At 36.3% G+C, this 22,502-nt stretch overlaps 1 protein-coding gene and 1 long non-coding RNA gene across 2 annotated transcripts; both read right to left on the reverse strand.

Annotated features, from left to right (window-relative positions):
- Nucleotides 1-214: 214 nt before the first annotated feature.
- LOC109341039 (trihelix transcription factor GTL1-like) lies at nucleotides 215-2,613 on the reverse strand. Its single transcript, XM_019578828.1, has 2 exons — nucleotides 1,852-2,613; nucleotides 215-686 (listed from the first exon to the last, which is right to left on the reverse strand). Exons 1-2 carry the CDS (start codon nucleotides 2,588-2,590, stop codon nucleotides 364-366), a joined length of 1,062 nt encoding a protein of 353 aa, XP_019434373.1. The 5' UTR covers nucleotides 2,591-2,613; the 3' UTR covers nucleotides 215-363.
- Nucleotides 2,614-18,682: 16,069 nt separating this feature from the next.
- On the reverse strand, nucleotides 18,683-19,344 carry LOC109341038. The gene is made up of 2 exons (XR_002106880.1): nucleotides 19,036-19,344; nucleotides 18,683-18,841 (listed from the first exon to the last, which is right to left on the reverse strand). It is a non-coding gene; the product is annotated as an uncharacterized LOC109341038 (long non-coding RNA).
- Nucleotides 19,345-22,502: the final 3,158 nt, after the last annotated feature.

The following is a 22,502-nucleotide window of genomic DNA, read 5'->3' on the forward strand; positions in this document are numbered from 1 at the left end:
AAGGATAAAAATGTAACTCTAATTTAAATTAAAAGATACAGATGTTAATATCATTTAATAGAGAAACAAATAGTAAATAATTAACTGTGTTCCTATAAATAATTAATGTTAGAGGTTAATTAAATTATATACATAAGAATCACCAATTCATGAACTGTGTTCCAGTAAATAATTAATGTTTGACTTGGTATCTCCATCAAAGAATGGAACATATACCATGCATTACTCATCACCTTCCACATATCATGTGAAATCAATTGGTTTAAACTGACTCAAAAATATTAAGAGGTGGTTTTTCTGAATCATCATGTAATTAATTAACTAAGATCAAGAAGCATATCAATATACATGCATATTAATTATTTATCTTTGGCCATGGCGTTGATCATTATTAATTAGTGACTGAATCGCACCGGAAAGGTTGGTGACGGCGGCGATAAGGGTGGCAATGCCTTGCCGGTGAACCTCGTTTCGGGCTTCTTCCACCTGAATCCTCCTTTGTTCTAGCTTCATTAATTCAATATGCCGTTTCTCCTTTTTCTCTTCACAGGTTTTAAGTGCTTGTGCTAGCACCGTTGCACTTTTCATTATGCTTGAACCAAGGTTCCTAATTTTCCTACGTTTAAATTCCGAACCATCATCTTCATCATCACTATCTTCAGTGCCTTTAGATGATTGTGATCTCTCTACAATGAAACCATTTCCTCAATAGAATAAAAAAAATCAATTCATAACATAGTAAATTACAAGGATCAGTGGTGGTACATTATAGCATGAAATAAAGAAAGTAGCATATAACATGCGACGAATTTTTTATTAGTAAAAAAGTGTTATTGATAAGATTACTATAACATGTAAAAATTAACAAAGACTAAATCTTAGCACATGAAAATAAAAAAAAATGGTCCCATTTGCAGGTCCATATAACATATAAGATGAATTAGTGAGTATTTAATTTGCATGAGTTTTGAGTATGAGATGGTATTATTGGCTACGTGGAAGAATAAGCTAACAAATACTAGTTTTTTAATTTCTAGGAAGATTCGAGCATTTATTATTATTAAGGATTAAGATTGTGTTAATGATATCACCCAGAGGGATTAAGCTACTTAGAATGTATTTTCTTGGAATGCCCACAAAATCCACACAATCATGAGATCGTACTCTTTCACACACTGGTCTGCATGATTGTACTACAGAGCCCTTTATTTATTTATTGCCCAAATATTATTATTATTATTGTTGTCAGAAAGTAAAAAAGTTTAAAAACCAAACACTTTTTTGTGAGTTTTTTTAATAGGGACCAGTATCTTTGTGCTGTTGAGCAACATGGTCTAAGATACCACCAATAGAGACCAGAATCCTCATGCACCTTTGATGCAACATTCAGATTCATCCTACGGTAATAAAAAGTTTACACCTGCATGGTGTATTTTTAATAGCATGGAATATATAGTAACATATAGAAACTTAAATGAAAAAATGGGTCCCATTAAATGTGGCAGGGTTTACAGACCCTGCAAGTTTGACCGATAACCCAAACATAACACAAAATCCAAAACTTGTCAAAAATAATATTTTATAAAAAAAAGTGTTGCTGAATTAACAGTGATGAGCTGGGTAGCAGGAGTCAAATTGGCCTGGAATATTGTGGGTGTGCTGAGTGCCATACTAATAACTGGTAGGAATTATGGTGTGATATGAAATTAAAATAAAATAATATGAATATACTATATTATAAGATTACTATATCATATTATATTTGCGTTACAATTATCACAGTTACAATAATCATTATGGTGACTAAACCCTAATTGAAAATAATGAGCATCACATTGATTACTGGATTACCTGAAACCGTCGGAGTGGTGGAGCTAACCGGAGCTTGCGGCAGAGGAGGTTGATGTATTGGCAGTGGAGGAGGGGGAGGCAGTGGTAGTGGTGGTGGTAGAGGTATTTGTATTGTTTGAAGTGGTGGTGGCGATGATGTTTTTGTGACAAGAGGTTGAGGTTGTGTTGTTGTTATTCTTTGTGTTTGTTTTCTTTGGAGAACTTCACTTATAGCTTGGTACATTTCAAAGACCAAATTAGAAGGTAGGTTTAGCTCTTTACGTTGTTGCTTGTTGAGTATCCAATAAGAAGAATCAGAAGAAGATTCCAATGATGATTTGGTTTCATAGTCACGAACCTTCTTATAATCACGAAGCAAGTTATCCCATTTATCATTGCATTGGTTCTGGCTTCTTAAACATCCATGGCTCCAACAATAATTCTCCACCCACTTCCACCTAAGTTCACCTGTGTTTCTGCTTCCACATGCAGGTGTTGAAGAAGATGGTGTTGATAAGTTTGATGAAGTTGTTGTGGTTTTTAGCCTTCGTTCATCGTCTAGTTTCTTTGCAGTGATGAGGATCAGGGTTTCTTGGATTGTCCAGTTTCCTTTTCTGTATTCTCTGATTAAGGGGGTGGTGAAGGATGAGGGTTCGATGGCACCACCTTGGATGAAGGGTGGTTGGTGGGGTTGAGATGGTAAGGTTGGTGGTGGTAGCAATGGAGTGGTGGAAGGGTTAGATATGGTATTATTCATCATTTGGCATGAGATTGTGGAAGAAGATATATCTGGTGTGTGAGTTATTTAATGAGTGATAGAGAGAGTGATGAGTTTGTGTGTTGTTAAAGTTGTTAGTTGATTTCAGTTTGTTAGTTGTGATATTGTTTTCATCAATAGATTAAGAGTTTAATTAATTGATTAACTAGTTAGTTATTAGTTAGACATTGTAGTATATAGAGGGTGATTCCCTTATTCCCTTATTCCTTCTCAGCAAAAAAATGTTAAAGATGAAGATGACTCATTCTAAGATAGTTTTTTGTTACGATAGTTACGATTAGTTTTACTTAAAATGGTAATTTGAGTTTCAAACGACTACCAATTTTCCTATTATATAAATTTTTTGCACATTACCTTTGTGCATAATTCAATTCCAATAATAAAGTTCAATTATTGTTTTATCTTTTGCTCTTTCAATTCATTTCTTTTCTTTCTTGTATGGTTGCTAATAAACTAAGATGGTATCAGAGCAAAATTATCTATTCCACAATTTTTTAACTTTCTTGTTCATGTTATGTATGACAAAAAGAAGATCTTCTTCTTCACATTCAATTTGCTCCATGACTTAAAATTCTCAAAAAGAAAATGAGACATTCCTTATATTACTTTCACAACTTGCAAGATATTTCATTAAGCAATGCAAACACAAATGATGACGGCAAAGAGAGCGAAGGAGCCAAGTAACATTTTCCTCCGTCACAGATGCATGGAGACAAAGAAAACAATGTTGTTTTTTTCCAGTGCAAGATTGGTTCTTCTGCTGATCTTTTCAAATTAGAAATTGATGGAATTTGTTGGGGTCTTAAATTTGTTTGATTCACTCTGGTTTGAGCTTATCTTTTTAAAAGAAAAAAATATCAACCTCAATATGCTCCATTTCTTTATCACTATCTTCTACAATCTTCATATTCTCTATTTCTTTAAATTCTTCTTCATATCTTTGAGCAAATTTTATCAATATTTCTCTTAATTCTTCTCAATATTCTTGAGGTAAATATTGCCCATATTATTCTCTTGTTATTCTTGAGCAAAGTTGCTCATATTCCATCTCACTTTTCTCTTGTTATTCATGAGCAAAATTATTCATATTTGATCATGCCAAGAAACCAAGATGGTATTCTACTTGAGCATTATTCTCAAAGAAAAGAAACAATCATTCCTTCAGCACTTTGGTGGTTCTTCCGAACTCCTGATCTGACTTTTCACGTGTGCTACCTTATACCTAAGTTGAGAGTTAATGATATTCACTCTTCAGCTTAAGGGGTGATATTAAAGATGAAGATGACTTATTCTTAAATAGTTTTTGGTTATGGTAGTTAGGATTAATTTTACTTAAAATGGTAGCTTGAGTTTCAAACGACTGCCAATTTTCCTATTCTATAAATTCTTTACACTTTACCTTTGTGCATAATTCAATTCCAATAATAAAGTTTAATTATTTCTTCTCTTTTGCTATTTCAATTCCTTTCTTTTTTTCTTACATGGTTGCTAAGAAACTAAGAATGGTATCAGAGCGTAAATCAAGGGGGTGTATTTGGACTACCTTGTTGAAGTGGTGCAACTTCTTTTTCATCTTCTTTAATCAATGTTGTTGACTCCTCAAAACCATCAAGAAGACCATCAAGAATACTCATTATTCTCTCAAACTGCACCACTAATGCTCCGATCTTCTTCTTTCAAATGCACAGATCCATCACTAATCTTCACTCAAGACTTGGTTGCTTATGTTCAAGGAGGTCTTTTACAAGGAAATGCTTCTGATTATGACTCCATCATTCAAAGATTCAATATTTATCATCATTCATCATCAATTTATTATATACAAGATTACATCATTTTCTTATTCTTTATCATTTACCCCTCTTTCTTATTCATCATTGAAGCATCTCATTAGGATCAAGATTCTGATATGTTCCATCTCTTTCATTATCAATGGTTGGTTTGCTTCTGTCAATGATGATTAAACTCAGATATAACTTTTGTCATGGATGGTTAAGCATTGGATGAGTAACTTCTGTCCATAGTGGTTAAGCAAAGATATAGCTTCTGATATAGATGGTTAAGCGTTTGATGATATAGTTTCTGTCGTGGGTGGTTAAGCGTTGTTATTGCTTAAAATCAATTCCAAGCTGGAGAGTGAAAATTATCACTCACCAGCTTGAGGAGGATATTAAAAATATATTAGAGGTTACTTTTAGAAGATGGTTATTGGTTAGGAATTAACAAGTTAGGTTTGTGTTAGTTACTTGCTTTACAAGCTTTCTTTTCATTTTTTCTCTTGTATAAATAAGTCATATTGGTTCTCTTATTAATTCAATTCAATGACAATAATGAGAGATGCTATATTTCAAAAAAAATATCAGCATTGGTTTCTTTGTCTCCATGCATCTTGGTAGTTGTGATATTGTTTTCTTAGTTGATTTCAGTTTGTTAGTTGTGATATTGTTTTCGTTAATCGATTAAGAGTTTAATTAATTGATTAACTAGTTAGTTATTATTTAGGCATTGTAGTATATAAAGGGTGATTCGCTTATTTCTTGTAACTCATTTCAATACAGAAAGTTTCTATTTCTCATTCATGATTCTTTCATACTTCTTGATGTTTTTTAATGAAAAAATGAAAACTTTCTATATATATAATTGAGTTGCAAGGAATAAGGGAATCACCATTTATATACTACGATGTCTAACTAATAACTAACTAGTTAATCGATTAATTAAACTCCTAATCGATTAACGAAAATATTATTAAACTAACAAACTGAAATCAACTAACAACTTTAACATCCCCTCAAGCTGGAATGTGTCAAACATTCACGAAAACAACATCACAACTAACAACTTTAACACGTGTGTTAATATTTTCAGTGTAAAAATTTATACGTAGTTAATGTGTTATCCATTATCCATTTATAATATTTTTCTCTAAAAAGTCAATGACTATTAAACATAAATGAAAGATGATCTACCGAAATACATTTTCCCCCCTCTTATATCATATGGGCTTGTGGTGTTGTTTGTGATTGCATTCGCAGTGGGGAGAGGAATGTGAGTAGTGAGATTTGATTTTGGGAATGGATTTTGTGTTATTTGTTTTTTTGTTGTGTGTTGGGTTTGTGAAAGTGTGAGAAGATAACTAAGAATTCTATGATGAAAGGAGCAGGTGAATGATTTAGAGGATTAAGTTTTTTTGCATCCATTAAAAATAATAGTGTCATTTAACATCATATGATAGAGTTGCATCACAGCCACAAGGAATAACTATATTGCACCATTGAAATGAATTTTGATTTAAGTTACTTAATTTATCGGGAAGTTTATAAACAAATACAAAATAAATAATGACATCCATTTTAGGACAACTTAGATGCACATGGCTGGATTATGCAATGCTACTAATTTGAATGAGTACCTATCCTATCTATACAGTAAACAAGGATCATTCATGATCCGTTTTTGTTTTGGGAGATTTAAAGTTTCGGATGTAGATGAAAAGGAAATCGATAATGATAGTAAGAATACCAAAATATGAGATGATTATTACAAAATAAAGATATTTGATTCAGCCAACAAAACAGTTTTGCACTTACAATAGTTGCATGCTGTGCATAATGAGTATAAGATCTCCCGAAAGTGTAGATTAAAGGTAATGGTTTAAATTTTATAGTGTAGGCGTAGATAGAGCTGAAAAAATGATCCCATCAAATAAAATTTATGTAATGCAGTATTTAAATTTATTTTACATCATTACAGTGCAAGTGTTAATAGAGCTGAAAAAATGGGTCGGTCAAGTTTTTAAACTTGTTGAAGCTTCTATATTAATGGACCGTGTACATGAGTTTACGTATAAATATCCCATATAGATTGAAATGAAATCTTATTCAGTATTAGAATTTTTAATGCTTGGAATGTGAGGAAGAAAAATTTATAAGCTTATAACTTTTTTAATTTATAAAAAAATCTGAACCTTTAAACCTTTTTGGTGTGATGTATCTATGTGGATCCAGTATTGAACTTTATAGTATCGAAGAGGATCCTAACCATCATATATCATAGACAATTTTGGTTTGGTTTGATCAGGCCCAAGTCGGGTCGATGGCTAGTTAGCTTGGGCCCATAGCTTGTTGCCAATTAACTTCACAAAGTTATTGTTACTCTATCATCAACTGATAAAGCATAACGCTCTAAGTTGAAGCTTTTGCAGACCACTTGAAGGGAGAGAGGTGAAAGAACTGGAAAGCCATGTTCATGTGATGTGTCCTTAGTCCTTATATATGACTTGAAAGATAGTTTTTCAGCTTTGCAGGTGTTGACTTGTCCCATCACTTTTTTCATAGTTAAGTTAGTCATCCGGGCTTAATCGACAATCATATAGGTTGGATATTGATATTACTGTCTGTACATAATCGACGCTCATGTAAACCAAATCTTATATGCCCAATAGTTGACATACAATCAATCTTGACATTAGGATGGAATACAAACAACATTTAAAACCAAATATTCTTACCCAAGAGAAGAGAAGAGAGACAAGACTTATATGAAATTGACATTTCTTTAGTAGTTATACCTATGGACTTAATATAAATTTTAGGTATACGTGTAATATAGGCACAAACATCTAAATTGATAACTATACGTTTTAACTACTACTTCATAACTATAATTATAGAACACATATACTTACATATGTCTACTTTTATTACTATATGATAATTTTATTATTATTAAAAAGAAAATCACACCAAATGACTTCTCATCTTTTCTTCCTTCTTTTCCAGATCAAATTCCACACCTATGGCTTCTCATCTTTTCCTCTCAATCTCCCTTGACAAAAAAGCTAAGAAACTTCAAATTACATACTCACCCTTATGACGAAAAAAGACAAAGCTAAAAATATCTTTAAAAATTAAGTAAGTGGACCAAGATTATGGTCATGTTTTATAAGAATGTATATGGACATCCAAACTATATAACTGCCAAATAAAAAAGAAATTACATAAAGTGAGAAAGTTATCTTTCCTTAAGAAGAAATATAAAAAAGAGTAAGAGCAAATAAACTAGAATCAAGTGATATATTTCTCTTATAGTTTGAGAATGTGAGATGGAAAATAAGCACATAGCAATTTGAGGTTGACTAGAATAGGTTGGACGAGTCAGACTTGTTTCTCATCCAACTTTAAAATAGTGACTGTGTCAAGTTTTGGGCTCAAATTGACCTTGGATGCACTTAACAAATTGTTTCCATTTTGAACGTCATTTTGCATTGATATGATCCAAAATTTTCACGTGACTTTATTTTGCTAAATTTGATGAAGTATCCCCCCTTCACTAATATAGTGAAGAATCTATTTGTAGAAATCGCAAATAATAAACTACTATTAACCTCTAAATGCGTACTAACTTTTAACCATGCAACTTAGCTAAATCTAATGATAAGATCTTGGCAGTAAATGTGTTTTCCCTTTATAAAATTAGACTATTCGAAGCATTGGCATTATGAGTATAGCTACCATCATCATTATCCTCTTGTTTGTGATCAGGACAATTTTGTCCAATGTGACCAATTTTCTTCCAAGAATAGCAACGAGCACTTTTTCTACTGTGATTGGAATCATACGTACATATGTTTTTTTGTTGCCATTTTAGCTCAAATGATAGAAGTGGAAGTAATAAAATATAAACACCTGAGTTCAAATCTCTAAAATTGCATAATTTTCCCTATTCTTTTGTGGTTGGTTGGATATGTCGGACCGGAGATTTGGGCAAGAATTCTTCTAGTAATTGGATGGAGGTTGACTTGGGCCCGTCGGTGGAGGTACCTGAACAGGTTTTCTAACGATCAAGTCAGTAAGACTGAAGAGGTAATGTTCGGGAGCAATAAATGAGAATAGAGAGATAAATAGAGAGTAATAATGACAAGAGATAGATGATGAATAGCTTTTGGGATTAGAACACTTCCTATTAGGAGAACCCCTATTTATAATGGTTGAGATGGATGACGTGACTCTAGAGGGTACTGTTGACATGGCCGACCATTCTAGTCTATCGGGGACTGTTTTCTCGTGTCAGGCAGATTTGACATACTCATACTCTGTGCATAGTTGACTTGTAGACAGTGACAGGTTTGGTATCCATATTGTAGTGTGTCCTTGTCATGTTGGCAGGAAGGTAGGTGAGATTGTAGGTGGGGTGGCAGTATGTTGTTGGCGGCATGTTAGGTTGGGTAGTCCCAAATCTGACCCGGTAAGTCCGATCAACGAGCCTATGAAGTTCTTCCATCGGTCATGAACAATTCTTGATTAGTTGGGAGAGGAGACCATCAAGGCAGATTCCCTGGTCCCCGTTAAACTAAACTCGAGTATTTTTGGAGTTCCTTCACGCGGATCGCCATGTCCACTGTTGGATGAATCTAGGCTTCCCTTATAATTAAGGAGGGTCATTCCTTCAGTCTTTCTACGTTTGCCATTATCTTTGATACTTCTTGCTGACGAATTTGCTCTCGAGCCGACCAACTGTTCATCTTCATCTTCTTCAAACTACTTTCATTAGGTAAATTATTTCTCCTTATTTTTCTGATAATGATCTCCTCTATCGAGCATGAGCTTAATTCCAATAAAGTTGAGGTTTTTTCTGAGCTTCCACATATCTTCACTATCCCTTCCCAACGTCATCAGTGTGTAAGGTCGGCCTCTGAGAGGAGGTCAGGTGATCTCTCACTACAAACCTTGTTGACTGAACAAAGATAGAGAATGGCGAGATGCGGGGAAACGTTGATCGACCGAGCAGCCGCACTTGGGAGGTGGATGATGGTCACGAGTTGCGACTCTAGATTGGGATTTGATGCTTCATCTGGTCAAAAATCCTCTATGGGGAGAACATACGCTACAAAGGCTGGTCAGCTGGCTAGTCCCGCCGGCCTAGATAGGCCTAACGGTTAGTATTGGTGGGTGGACCAAGAGATACTAGGGCTGAGTATTTATTTCCCGACTAATGGTCGACCTAACGTGAACATCCTAGAGCATCCGGCGAACACTATTGCCCTGAGGTCTCCTTAGGCTGACGAGAGGGTCTGTCGGGATCTCTTTGTCGAGGCAGGGATCAATTACGCCTTCTATATGACATCTACTCTTGAAGGCTTAGGTTGTATCTTCCCCTAGATGATTGGAGTGTGACCGTGTTAGGTCATCTTCAAGTCGCCCATTCTCAACTTCACCCGAACGCTTGGGGTTTACCCGGACGTTCGCCATATGGTGCAGGGTCAAAGAGTATCAATGCTCGGCCAACGTATTCATCTGGATGTTCCAGTATCTATGCTCGGACAACAAATTCATCTGGATGTTCCAGGTTACCCATAGTATAAACTCAAACCAATAGGGGGGTTGCCACAGATGGGTGTGCCTCTAGTCGAGGAGCAAACGGGCCCTATTCACCCCCTTCGACTAGTTAGTGAAGAACTAGAAGAAGGGATTTTACCGGGTGGAAGTAAAGGGTGTGCCTAATCATCCAAGGACGTAGAGCCCAGACGGAAAGAGTTAGTCCCCATTCTCTTAGAACAGGGACTTCCATAAAAAACTCATCAAAATACAACCTAAGTCTCTTCATTAAAGTGCAAAGTCCTCCATGTAGGTTCTCCTATTTCCACTAGGATCATGGCCTTAATTCCATACATTAGGTTGAAAGGAGACTCCTCAGTTGTGGAATGTTGAGTTGTTATGTAAGCCCAAAACACATGATGAAGTTGGTCGGACCAAGCTCCTTTAGCCTCATACAGCCTTTTCTTGATTCCCCTTCGGATGACCTTGTTAACTATCTCTGCCTACCCATTTGTCTGAGGATGTTCGATAGATGTGAAGTGTTGTTTGACATGCACGTATGACAACAGTTCTTGAAACTTTCGGTTGAAAAACTGGGTACCATTATCTGTTACTATGGTAGCCGGAATGTGGAACCTGGTAATGATATTTCTCCAAGTGAATTTCTGGATGATGGTAGATGTGATGGTCGACAAGGCTTTGGCCTCTATCCACTTGGTAAAGTAGTCCACAACGACTATCAAGAACTTCAGCTGGCCGACTACTTGAGGAAAAGGTTCTAAAATATCCATGCCCCACCTACAGAATGGCCAAGGGCTAGTGTGGTGGTTAGCTCTTCTGGTGGGGCTTTATGGAAGCCGGAAAACAGCTGGCACCAGGTGTATTTCTTGGTCAGATCAGACGCATATTTCTCCATGGTTGGCCAGAAATATCTAGATCGTAGGACTTTCTTTGCTAGGGAAGCTATACCGAGGTGATGTGCCCAAAATTTCACTCATGGACCTCTCTAAGGACATACTATGCCCTATCGGGGTCGAGGCATTTGAGGAAAGAGGTAGAAAAACCTCATCAGAGGAACCTCTGTCTTTCTTTCTAGTGGGTAGGGAGATCACCGTGCAGATGGTACTTCATAAACGGGCCCATCCAATCATCCAAGATGGTGATTTTTTCAACGACTATGACACTGGGTTTGAGGATAGTCCTTTGGATCACAAACCGGTTGTTGCCTAAGCTCTTTGTGCTAGCTAGTTTAGGCAAGATGTCTGCCCGAACATTCTGTTCCCTCAAAACGTGCCAGATGGTTGCTTCTTCAAACTTCGCCACCAACTCCTTCACTTTTACCAATTATTTACCAAAGAGTGTGTCTTTGGTTTGGTAAGTACCAGTTACTTATAAGATCCCCAATTGAGAATCACAACATATAGCAATTCTTTCAGCCTCGGCCTCATTTGTAATTGTAGACCGGCTATGTAGGCTTCATATTTGGCCTGGTTGTTGGAGGTTGGGAAGGAGAAGTTAGAGAGTGCTCGATGGTCATTCCATGGCCATTGTCCAATAGTATTCTGGCCCCACTTCCCTTGGGGTTGGAAGACATGTCAATAAAGACCGTTCAGGTTTGCCTCAGATTGTCCGATTGTTTGATCAATTCAGCAGCAAAGTCTGATAACACTTGGATCTTGATGACTGTTTGGGCGTCATATCGAATATCAAACTGTGAGAGTTCAATATACCATATTATCATCTGATCGACCAACTTCGGTTTGTGTAAGATTTGTCTGATGGACTGGTTGGTTCGGACTATTTTTGGGTGAGACTGAAAATATTGACATAACCGCCTGGTGGCCACTAGGAGGACATAAGCCACTTTCTCCAACCACTGATATCTAATTTCTGGACATTACAATGTCTTACTTGTAAAATACACTCAACTTTGACCTTCTTCAGTTTCACGGATGAGGGTGGTGGTCACAGCTTCATCAGCCACTACAACGTAGACATACAACACCTCACTAGGTGTTGGCTTAGTTACTATTGGCGAGGCAACCAAGTATTGCTTGAAGGTTTGAAAGGTCATTTCACAATCAACTGACTAATCAAATTTCTTACTCTTTCTTCAACAACCTGAATAATGGGAGAGAATGTTTGGCGGCTAACGAGAGGAATCTAGATAAGACGGTCAACTGACTATTCAGTTGTTGACCCTCTTTTACCGAACAAGGGCTTCTCCTATCGATGATTGCCTGGCATATAGTCGGATTGGCCTCAATTCCTCGGCTAGTTAACAGAAAACCGAGGAATTTTATAGCTTTCACCCTGAATGTGCATTTTTTCGGATTGAGCCTCATATTATACTAGAAGAGTTGTCGAAAAATGTTCTGCAATATGAAGACATGATCTTCTTGAGTAAGACTTTGTGTGATTATGTCTTCCATGAACACTTCCATGTGTTGGCCAACCTGACTCCCAAATACCTTGCTCACCATCCTCTAATATGTTGCCCCGACGTTCTTCAAACCAAATGGCATAACCGTGTAGCAACAAGTACCCTGGTCGATGATGAAAGCAGTTTTTTCCTAGTCTGGTGGATACATTGGGATCTCATTATAGCCCGAGTAACCTTCCATGAAGGATAAGTATTGATAGCCCGATGAGTTATCCACCAGATGGTCAATGTTAGGAAGAGGATATGGGTCTTTAGGGCACACCTTGTTCAAATCTGTGTAATCCATGCACATCCACAATTTCCTAGAGGGCTTCTTGACTAGCACCACCTTTGCCAACCAGATGGTGTAGGTGATTTCTCGGATGAATCAGGCCCCTAGAAGCTTGGTTGTCTTCTGAGCGACCTTAGTTGTTCTTTCGACCCCATCTTCCTTTGTTTTTGAGTAAATGGTTTTGTCCTTGGGTTGGTCGTCAGCTGATGGCATATTATTGAGGGTCAATTCTTAGCATGTCAGCTACAGATTAGGCGAAAAGGACCTTGTTATCCCTCAAACATTCGACAAACTTCATTTTATGAGTTGTTGGGAGGGTGTTGTCCATATATAACAGGTTGGTCTTGAGCAGCCCGAGTTGCAAAGATGTTTTTTTGCTCTTCTATTTATGGGCATCCAGCTCTGCCATGTGCGCACCCCTTAGTCTTTTCGTCGAGGGCGACCATATTCTTGTTGTCTGACTAGGGTGGAGATTCACTTGGTAGCATCTTCGGGCACTATGCTCGTCTCCCCGCATCGTGCATACCTGGAGATCAGAAGAGGTGAAATTTATGCATAAGTGCGGTGTGGAGACTATTGTTTCCATATGGTTGAGTGTGGGATGACCCAAAATGGCGTTGTAGGTCGATTGGTAAACAATGACCATAAACTTGGTTTGGATTGTTCTGCTCAAGGGTTGGTCGGTTAATCCTACTAATTGTTCATCACAAGGTAGTAGTTCATGGTTTCTCATTTATATCTTCTAAAAAAGGTATTAGAACATAATGTTTGCCAAACTCCCTTGGTCAATGAAGAGTTTGCCGACCTTCTTTTTGTTCATCTTTGTTGTGATGACCAACGAATCATCATGCTCTCGGACGATGCCTTCATAATCATGGTCATCGAAAGATATGAGGTGAGCACTTCTGCTGACATGTTGCGGGCGGACATCTCTTGCAGCCACTTGCATGACATCCCGCACATATCTTTTCTGGGTTGATCTAAAAGTAATGCTCGGGGAAAAGCCCCAGAAATAGTGTTAATATTAATCGAGCTCCTCTACATGCGGTTGTTTGGAAGGTACCTGTCTGCCCAATCCTACTCGGAGGACGTCCTTGTTGAAATCTTGGAGGGGAACGCCTCTTTTGGGGGCTGGGTCGATGACATGGGGTGACCGTCTTTGTTGTGCTATCCTAGTGATGAAGCGTTGCAGGTAGCCAGCCTGTATCAGGTCTTCAATAGTATCTTACAGTTGGGTGCAATCATGTGTCATATGGCCGAAAATGCTGTGAAACTCATAATATTTTGATCGGTCTTATGGCCCCACCTTTTTGTTAGGATTAGGTTTAGGGAGTTGAACCAGGTGGGTGGCCATGATCTCTTGTAAGATTTTGGAGCGGCTAGAATTGAGAGGGGTGTAGGTCGTATATTTGGATTTTCGGTGTAGTCTTGGGGGGCGTCATCTCTTGGGTGGTCGTGGAATTTTGGTTCTTTGGCTTCTCGTGTGGGGTTGTGTGTATGGGGCTCTTCAGGTGATCAGATATTGTGGGTTTCTTCTAGGTTAATGAATTGTTGGGCTTTGGAGTGGAGGTCCTCCATAATGAGGTCAATATATTTGGCTAACTCAGTTCTAAAGAGAACATCCTTTAGACCCATGACCAATATGTGTACTGCCACATTGGGATTTAAGGTGCAGACCTTCATGGCCTCAATGTTAAACCTGTCTAGGTATGCACAGATGGACTCGTGTGGTCCTTGCCGAATACCGGACGAAGTTTAGGATGATCTCAGTTGCTCCTTGCTAGTCGTAAAGCGTACATTGAATGTTGTAGGCAAGGTAGACCATTGATCAATGCTCTTTGGCGATAGCCAAGTGAACCACTAGAGAGTAGTGTATTTCAGAGTAAGCGGGAAGGCTCAACACATGATGGGGTTCGTTGCTTCGTGGAGGAGCAAAGATGCCTCGAAAGCATCAAGGTGGTCCTAGGAATCCGATGTTCCATCATAATGGTTAATGTTTGCTGGGTGGGTCAAGTGTTTTGGTAGGGGGAATGAGATGATATCATCACTGAAATGGTGCTTAGCTCTACAGATGTTATGGTCGAGGAAGTGAGTATGATTTGTGGTCTTTGTGTGTATGAGATTTTTGTGGATTGGGTGGGATTCTCCGACGGACTTGGCGATATGTGCTTAGGTGACTGGTTGCGATGGTTTGTAACTCGATTCTGGCTTAGATGAATTCCTCCAACATATTGGCATGTTGCTGGATTAACCTTTCTTGTCTTTCCATGATTTGGAGGAGTTGTTGGGTGGTTGGTAGCTCTGACTAGCTTATGTGAGGGTTGTATTTGGGATGAAGGATTGATGGAAGGTGTATGGTGGTTGGGAGGCATGTATGTGGGTGCTAGTTCTATCTGGCTGGTGGGGTTTGCTTGATTTCGGGTGGTCACCATGGTGTAGGTAAGCCACAGACGGCACCAATGATCTTTTGTGGTTGGTCAGATATGTCAAACTAGAGATACGGGCAAGAATTCTTCTAGTATCCAGATGGAGGTTGACTTGGACCTGCTAGTGGAGGTACCTGAAAATACTCTTCGACGATCAAGTTAGTAAGAATGGAGAGGTAATGCTTGGGAGAAATAAATGAGAATAGAGAGATAAGTAGAAAGTAATAATGACAAGTGATAGATAGTGAATAGCTTTTGGGATTAGAATACTTCCTATTGGAGGGAAACCCCTATTTATAATAGTTGAGATGGATGATGTGACTCTAGAGGTTACTGTTGGCATGGTCGACCATTTTGGCACGTCGGGGGCTACTTTTCCCGTGTCAGGTGGATTTGGTAGACTTGTACTATGTGCATGATTGACTTGTAGACATTGTCAAATCTTGATAGCCGTATTGCAGTCTATCCTTGTTATGTTGGTAGGAAGGTAGGTGGGATTGTATGTGGTGTGACAACATTATTGGTGGCGTGTCATGTGCGGGTGGTCCCAAATCTGACCCGATAAGTGTGGTCAACGGGCCTATGAAGTCCTTCAACCAGTCATGTCTGGGTCTTGATCGGTTGGGAGAGGAGACCATTTGGGCAGATGAGGCATCCGGTTGACTGGGGTGGAACATTCCCTTATCCTTATATGTAAAACGTTGCCTATAAAAAAATACTCATTTTCTTAATATCATGAGATAATGATTGTACATTCTCTCGACTCGCTAAAATATTTAGAGGGTTGTGATGAACAAGTTTTCACATGAAGTAGGAGGCCTAATCTGGATGAAATGTATGTTATTTTAATGAAAGGTGGAAGTTCACAAGCAAAAGAAAAAAACTAAATTTACCTCACACGAGGCCCTAACAAATCACTACAAACTATAATATTGAACCGGTAATTTAAATTGTGGTTGTCATTGTGGTCGCGATTGTACTTACTACAATTATAGTTATTATGGTTGTTCTAATATAGATTGTGACTTTTAAGACTTGAGTTTAAAATGTGGTATCTCACTTGTAGTTCTCCACTTTTCACATGCTCATGTGTCATGACCCGATTTTCAGTTGAACATTGCCTACACGACTAAGAAAGAGATTGAACTTAATTTGGACATCTCCTATAAGATTTGGACTTACCACAACATAATTCCAAGCTCGGAAGTCAATTACAAGTCATGGAAAATATTTGTACTTCGTTCACTCGTATTAAAACGATATCCTCGCTAGTTGCATGAATATTATTATAACCTTAATTTTTTTATTAAAATAATTAATTACTAAAAAAATTATTTTATTATTGTGTTTAAAGGATTTCATCTTGCTTACATTATCCTCATGTGCAATAGAAAAATCAAGACTACGTAGTTCTAGATTGAAAATTGACTTGTTGATTTAAATTTGCTAGCTAGATTTTCATTAAAGAAATCATTTATTAATTGAGCAAGAAGGTAGAGACAACATGAACTATAACCTTACTATCAAAATTTCATAAATTAATCATTTATTAATTGAAGAATTCAAAGGTTTCCTGCTTTGTATGGAAAACTTCTAGAGGTAGATTGCCAACAAAAAAATGGGCTTCAAAGAAAAATTATTATCCATAGGGACAAAGACTTAAAGTATATTATGGGCATAGATCGTGATGAATCAGTTGAACATATATTCCTTTCATCTCATTTTGTTACAAATGTTTGGAGGGTCTTTTATTCTTGGCTTTAGATCCTGATGCATATTCTGAACTCTATTGTAGAATTTCTAAAGCTTTATGAATCTTTCTACAAAGTTGCAAAGAAAAGAAACTCCTTGGGAATGTTATGGTTTGTAGTTTCATGGTCTATTTGGTTTTTTTTTTTTGATCAGCAATGTATTATATTAAATAGAGAAAAAATTAGGAGAACAAGTGGTGCTCCTATCCACAAAAAAAAAAAACCTTTACATATGCAAATTCAAACAATTTGAAGGGCTCCACACCCAATCCATGAACGAGTAAGAGAATGTAGGAGATCTAGCAGAGATAATGTTCCAAGAATGAAGTTGAATAACAAAAATTACCTCATCAAGATTACAAGGGGAATTATCAAAAATAGCTTTGTTCCTTGCCAACCAAAAAGACCACAAGGGGACAAACCAGATAGACATCCACTGATTATGATAGGGATTTCCTAGCCGCAAATAAGAACAATGAGATAGGAAGTTATTCCTAATTCCAGCGGGAAAAACAGAATTAAGTCCAAACCAGGAAAAAATAGCTTGCCATACACCATAAGCGAAAGAGCAGGAAAAAAACAAATGATCAACAGATTCATCCACCATTCCACAGAAAACACATCCTGATTGTGCTCCATCCCTCAGGATACCTCTCCTAACCAGATTTAGGCGGGTTGGAACTCCATCTACAGATAACCTCCAAACAAAACATCTCAATTTAAGCGGAACATTGGATCCCCATACTTTTTTATAGAACCACGAATCAAAGCTATTATCCTCATTCTGCAAGGCCTTGTAAGAACTTCTAACCGAGTAAGTTCCATCTTTTTCATGCACCCAAAACCACCCATCAGCACAATCCTGCAAAATCCTGACATCCTTTAAAGAATTAAGAAGGGCATCAGCTTCCTCTTTTTCCCAAGAAAACAACAGTCTACGCCATTCCAGATTCCAGCACCAAACATTATTCCTCCAATCGCCCAATGAGCTAATATAAGCATTTTTGTCCAGAGCAACCTGAAATAACCTAGGGTAAAGACAGTTAAAACTCACACCCCCAAACCACTTATCTTTCCAGAACGAAGTAGAAAATCCCGACCCGACTCTTCTGATGACCCCCCCCATAAAACCAATTGTTTTGTATCCCATTCTCTCTACTCTGCAGACACCCCAGGTCTCTCCACCATTCATGGTCTATTTGGTTAATAATAAATAAGATAGTCTTCTTGAAAAAGGAGGTTAGTTGATTTAATCTAAATTAGGTATTGGATTTGGTTTTGATCTTGTAGTGGACTAAAGCCAATTCCTTTTTCTCAATAGTGTTTCGACTAGTTCTTATATTTTTTTAAGTTCCTATTCTTTGTTATTCTGGTTAGTTGTCTTTCTTGTATTCGGATTGGCACCTCTTATACCCCTTTAATACATTTTGCTAACAAAATAAAGATTATTGTTGTACTTTAATAAATTTTTTGGCCCACGAAGATTAATTTGTGAGGAACTAAACCGAAAATAGCAAGTAAACCACGTAAGGCTTATGTTTTTGCATGAAGTGAGGTCGTTCTAAATTTGTTATAATCATTGTAATATGGAAAAAAAATGTCCCCAAAAAGTATACTATTATTTAGATTGGCATTGGCTAAGAAAATATTAAGTTACTTGATATATGAATTAAGTGAAGTAAATTGTATTTTCTTGCTAGAATAAAATAACTGTCACACACATTTTGTGTGATACCAAACAATTGTCTCACCAATTACATATAAGCTTAAAAAAGAACAACCGAATGCACAAACCAATTATATATAAAATTAAAAAAGATCATCCAATACACAAAATATATAAAGTACCATCAATTATTTATTGATGTGAACCAATCTTATGCTAGAATAAGTCACTTTTATTCATTAAGGCCAAGCTGGCATGAGGTTACATGTAGATGAAGCAACTGATAACAAGTAGTAATTACTAATGATACATACACTTCATGGAAGATATATCTTCAGCTTATTTAGTGCTACTACTTGCCTGAAACCATAAAAAAATTTATCAATGGCACAAATTCAACAGAGTAAAAATTCTATGAAGAAATCCATGCATGTGTGTGTATATATATACACACTATGGCGTAACATGAGCACAATTTTTATGCATGGTTAAATATCCAATTTCCTAGAATCTAAAATATATGAATGAACTCAATTTTTTGGTTATATGCTTACCTTCTTCCTAAGCAGAACCTTCTCAGTTTTCTTTGGAGCTGCTGGCTTGGAAGCTGCACCTTTGGAAGCCCTTTTACTAGGTTTAGCAGCAACCTCTTTCTTCTCTTGCCCTGATGGTTGAGAACCAGTAGAAGCCTTCTCAACAGGTTTCTCAATTTTGTGTGATGCCATTTTACAACACTCTTCTAAGGAAAGAATTATGCACTTACTTTAATGGACTCAAGTTATAACATAGCAAGATACATCCATTTATAGCTGAATTTTAGCATAATAACTTAACATGGCCTTTGAGGGAATGGAATAAACTGAAGTGTCAGTTTATGCTGCAACATCTGATGCTAGCTTTACTTAATTTAGGCATATTTTGAAGATATTATTGGATGCATATTCTACAACATGGTTCTATAATATGTTGAGGTATGCATGCTCTATATTAATGTTAATCTGAAAAACCCTCTTGAAGACTGGTATTTTTCTTATTCTAACAACAACTACACCTTTCTTTTTTTGTTTGGTTGGTTACAGCTGGTAGAACTTTTAAACTTGTGGGTTGAAGATATTGGGTTCTTTCCTTCCCTTGTTACAAAAGTAAAAGTAATATCAGTAAATATCTATGCATGTCTTTTTCTTTGTCTAAGAACAAATAAATCAACTATACTTAATATCTGATGTGCATGTAGCTTTTATTGTCCCACCATGATTATAGGTGTTCCTGGAATCAAGTCAGGTTCATCATCAGAAAACCATTATAATATCTATCTACATATTTAAGTATTTAATTTATTTATGTACATATTTAGCTGATCTCAACTACTGGATTAATAAGGCTTTGTTATTGTAATTATGCACATATTTATGTTTGACAACAAAGCATTTATAGGTTAATTAATTTTTTATAGGGGGCAAAGTTCTTGGTAAAAAAAATTAATTTTAGTTTCTGAGACGATCAAATATTGTTAAATAATATCAAATAATTTTAGTTCTTGGGAAAGTAGATTAGATTGATCAAATAATGTCAATGTGTTCTGTCATTAACCAAATCCTGCTAGAGGATTTAGAATGAATTTTTTTAATGGTTTCACTTAAAGTGTTCTTGGTTTTCCTCTAGGACTCAATATTGAGCTATCCTTGATTAATTGTTCATAAACTTCAAATATTTTTATGGAAGAATCTATTTTCTAATAAGTTTTTATTAAACCAAAATAATGTTTTATTTTGCTCTCAAATAAAGTTAACAAATCAACCATTTTTAGGCCTCCAAATAAATAGTCATAACATCTTTCAAAAAGGATACAATCTTAGTCTAGATCATATTCTTCAGGAAATCATGAAAAGGAGACTGCTCCAAATTAAATTTAATTAGAAAAGGATACGTTGTACATGGATTTTCAGCTAATTAGACTGATTTAGCAATTTCACTTCAAAATATTTGAATGGATGCATGTGAAAAAATTACTTTAGATACACTACACCAAATTTTGCATGGAGGTTTTTTTGTGGAGGTTATTCAAATCTCCCCAAATAAATCAAATGAGGCGGGCACTGGATTAACTAAAAATATAGTGGAGATTTTTATTTAATTTGGGAAGGTTTTCAACCTCTACTGTCAATTTATAAAAAAACTACATATCCATTACTTTCTCTTTACAAAAAAAACTCTCTCTCTCACGCCCAAACCCTCTTCTCCAAAAACTCACCATTTTAGAAACCCTATTCTCAAAGCAGTGACTCCTCTCTCTTTTCTATTTCTTCATACAGGTAACACCTCTCTCTTCTCTCTTTCTTCAATCTTCGCTCTCTCTGATTTTAATGCTCTTTCCTATTTTTTTGAAGGTCTTTTCAGGTTTCGATTTGTTTTACCTTTGCTTATATTTGTCAAAACTGTTTTGGTTACTGGTGGAGTTGGTTACATTGGCAGCCACACTGTCCTTCAGCTTCTCCTCAGCGGTTACAAGGTTGTTGTCGTTGATAACCTTCACGATTCTTCTGAAATCGCCATCAAGAGTTTGAAGGAACTTTCGTTTTATAAGGTGTGAGACCATTTTCTATTGTTTTATTTTATTGAAGAAAAGAAGAATTCCTTGCATGGTTATCAAGATATATTTTTTTTACCTTGATTTGGGGTTAATAATTGTTTTTATTTGAATTGGAATTAAGTAGTAATTTTCTTTAATTCCAATTCAAATATGTGAATATGTGAATCGACGTGTTCAAGATTCAAAGTGTCTGCCTACAGAGGGTGACACTTTCAACCCAAGGTTCGTGATTTCAAGGCTCTGCGTTCGCGATTGCGATTCACGTTTCAAGCTTCCTTCGCCGCTCACCATAGTTTTCAATTACAATTTGAATCATATCTCTCCGTTGAAGCTATCATTGAATCTTTGTCGGGGAAGGAAGCAACACTTGTTGAGGTCCATTTCCTTCTCTAATATGTCATATAATTCATAATTTTGTGGATAGTGATTTTTTTGTATTTACTGATTATTGGAGTAGAGTCTTAGGCTAATAATTTCCTCTTTAATTTTTGTTGTGACCATTTTGAACTGTTAATTAGTGGTGTGGTTGAACATGGTGAAAGTGTTAGGCTAGTGTTGTATGTCAGATGCTTCAATATTCTATAGTATAGTGTAACTATCAATAATTCTCTGATTATCATATGAAGTATACTTCCAAGACATTGAGTTTATCACTTCATCTACTTTTTCATATAGTTTGAGAGAAGTTGTCAATGATGTTTATCAGTATTTCTGCATTGAATTATTCAATTATGGATTTTCAATGCTTCAATTCTATAACAAATGTTCCTTATCAAGTATAGTACTTATTTGTTTAATGGTTGCCATAATTGTGGAAAACAACTCTATTTGTCATCTACTTATTAGTTTTTATGAAAATAATTATAGTTATAATTATATATTGTTGTGTTGATTAATAGTTATATACATATAGAATTTCTACATGCATGGAATAGAAAATGTCAGAACCAAATTTTGACATCTTCATATTATTTGTTACAACATCATCGTCTTTTTTCTTCTATGTTTATCCTTCAAGTTGCGCTATTAAATGGATGCATTCATGTTGGGCTAGTTAGATGAAGGTAGGTACCTTCAGCTCTGTCTTTCACGTTCTGTTTTTTCACTTTTTGTTCACTTTGGCTTTGCTGCACTTAGAAGAAACCAATTATTCTAAATGGAACATGCAATAACTATGCATTTGCTTTGAATCAATGATCCCTTTAGATTATGAATAATGCTAGATTCTCACTTACAGCTCACATCACCTCAAATCTATTCATTATTCTATTATAGTGCAATATACCATTTTAATGCCCTTTTAGTCCTTTTTAATGAATATGAAGGACATTAGTTTTTAATGGATATACCATTGCTAACAACATTTTTATTTAGTATTGTATACTTAAATAATAATTACAAATTAATGAGATTAAAGTTTTAAAATTATGA

The sequence above is a fragment of the Lupinus angustifolius genome, unplaced genomic scaffold, assembly GCF_001865875.1.
Source record: "Lupinus angustifolius cultivar Tanjil unplaced genomic scaffold, LupAngTanjil_v1.0 Scaffold_332, whole genome shotgun sequence".
Taxonomy (NCBI): Eukaryota; Viridiplantae; Streptophyta; class Magnoliopsida; order Fabales; family Fabaceae; genus Lupinus; species Lupinus angustifolius.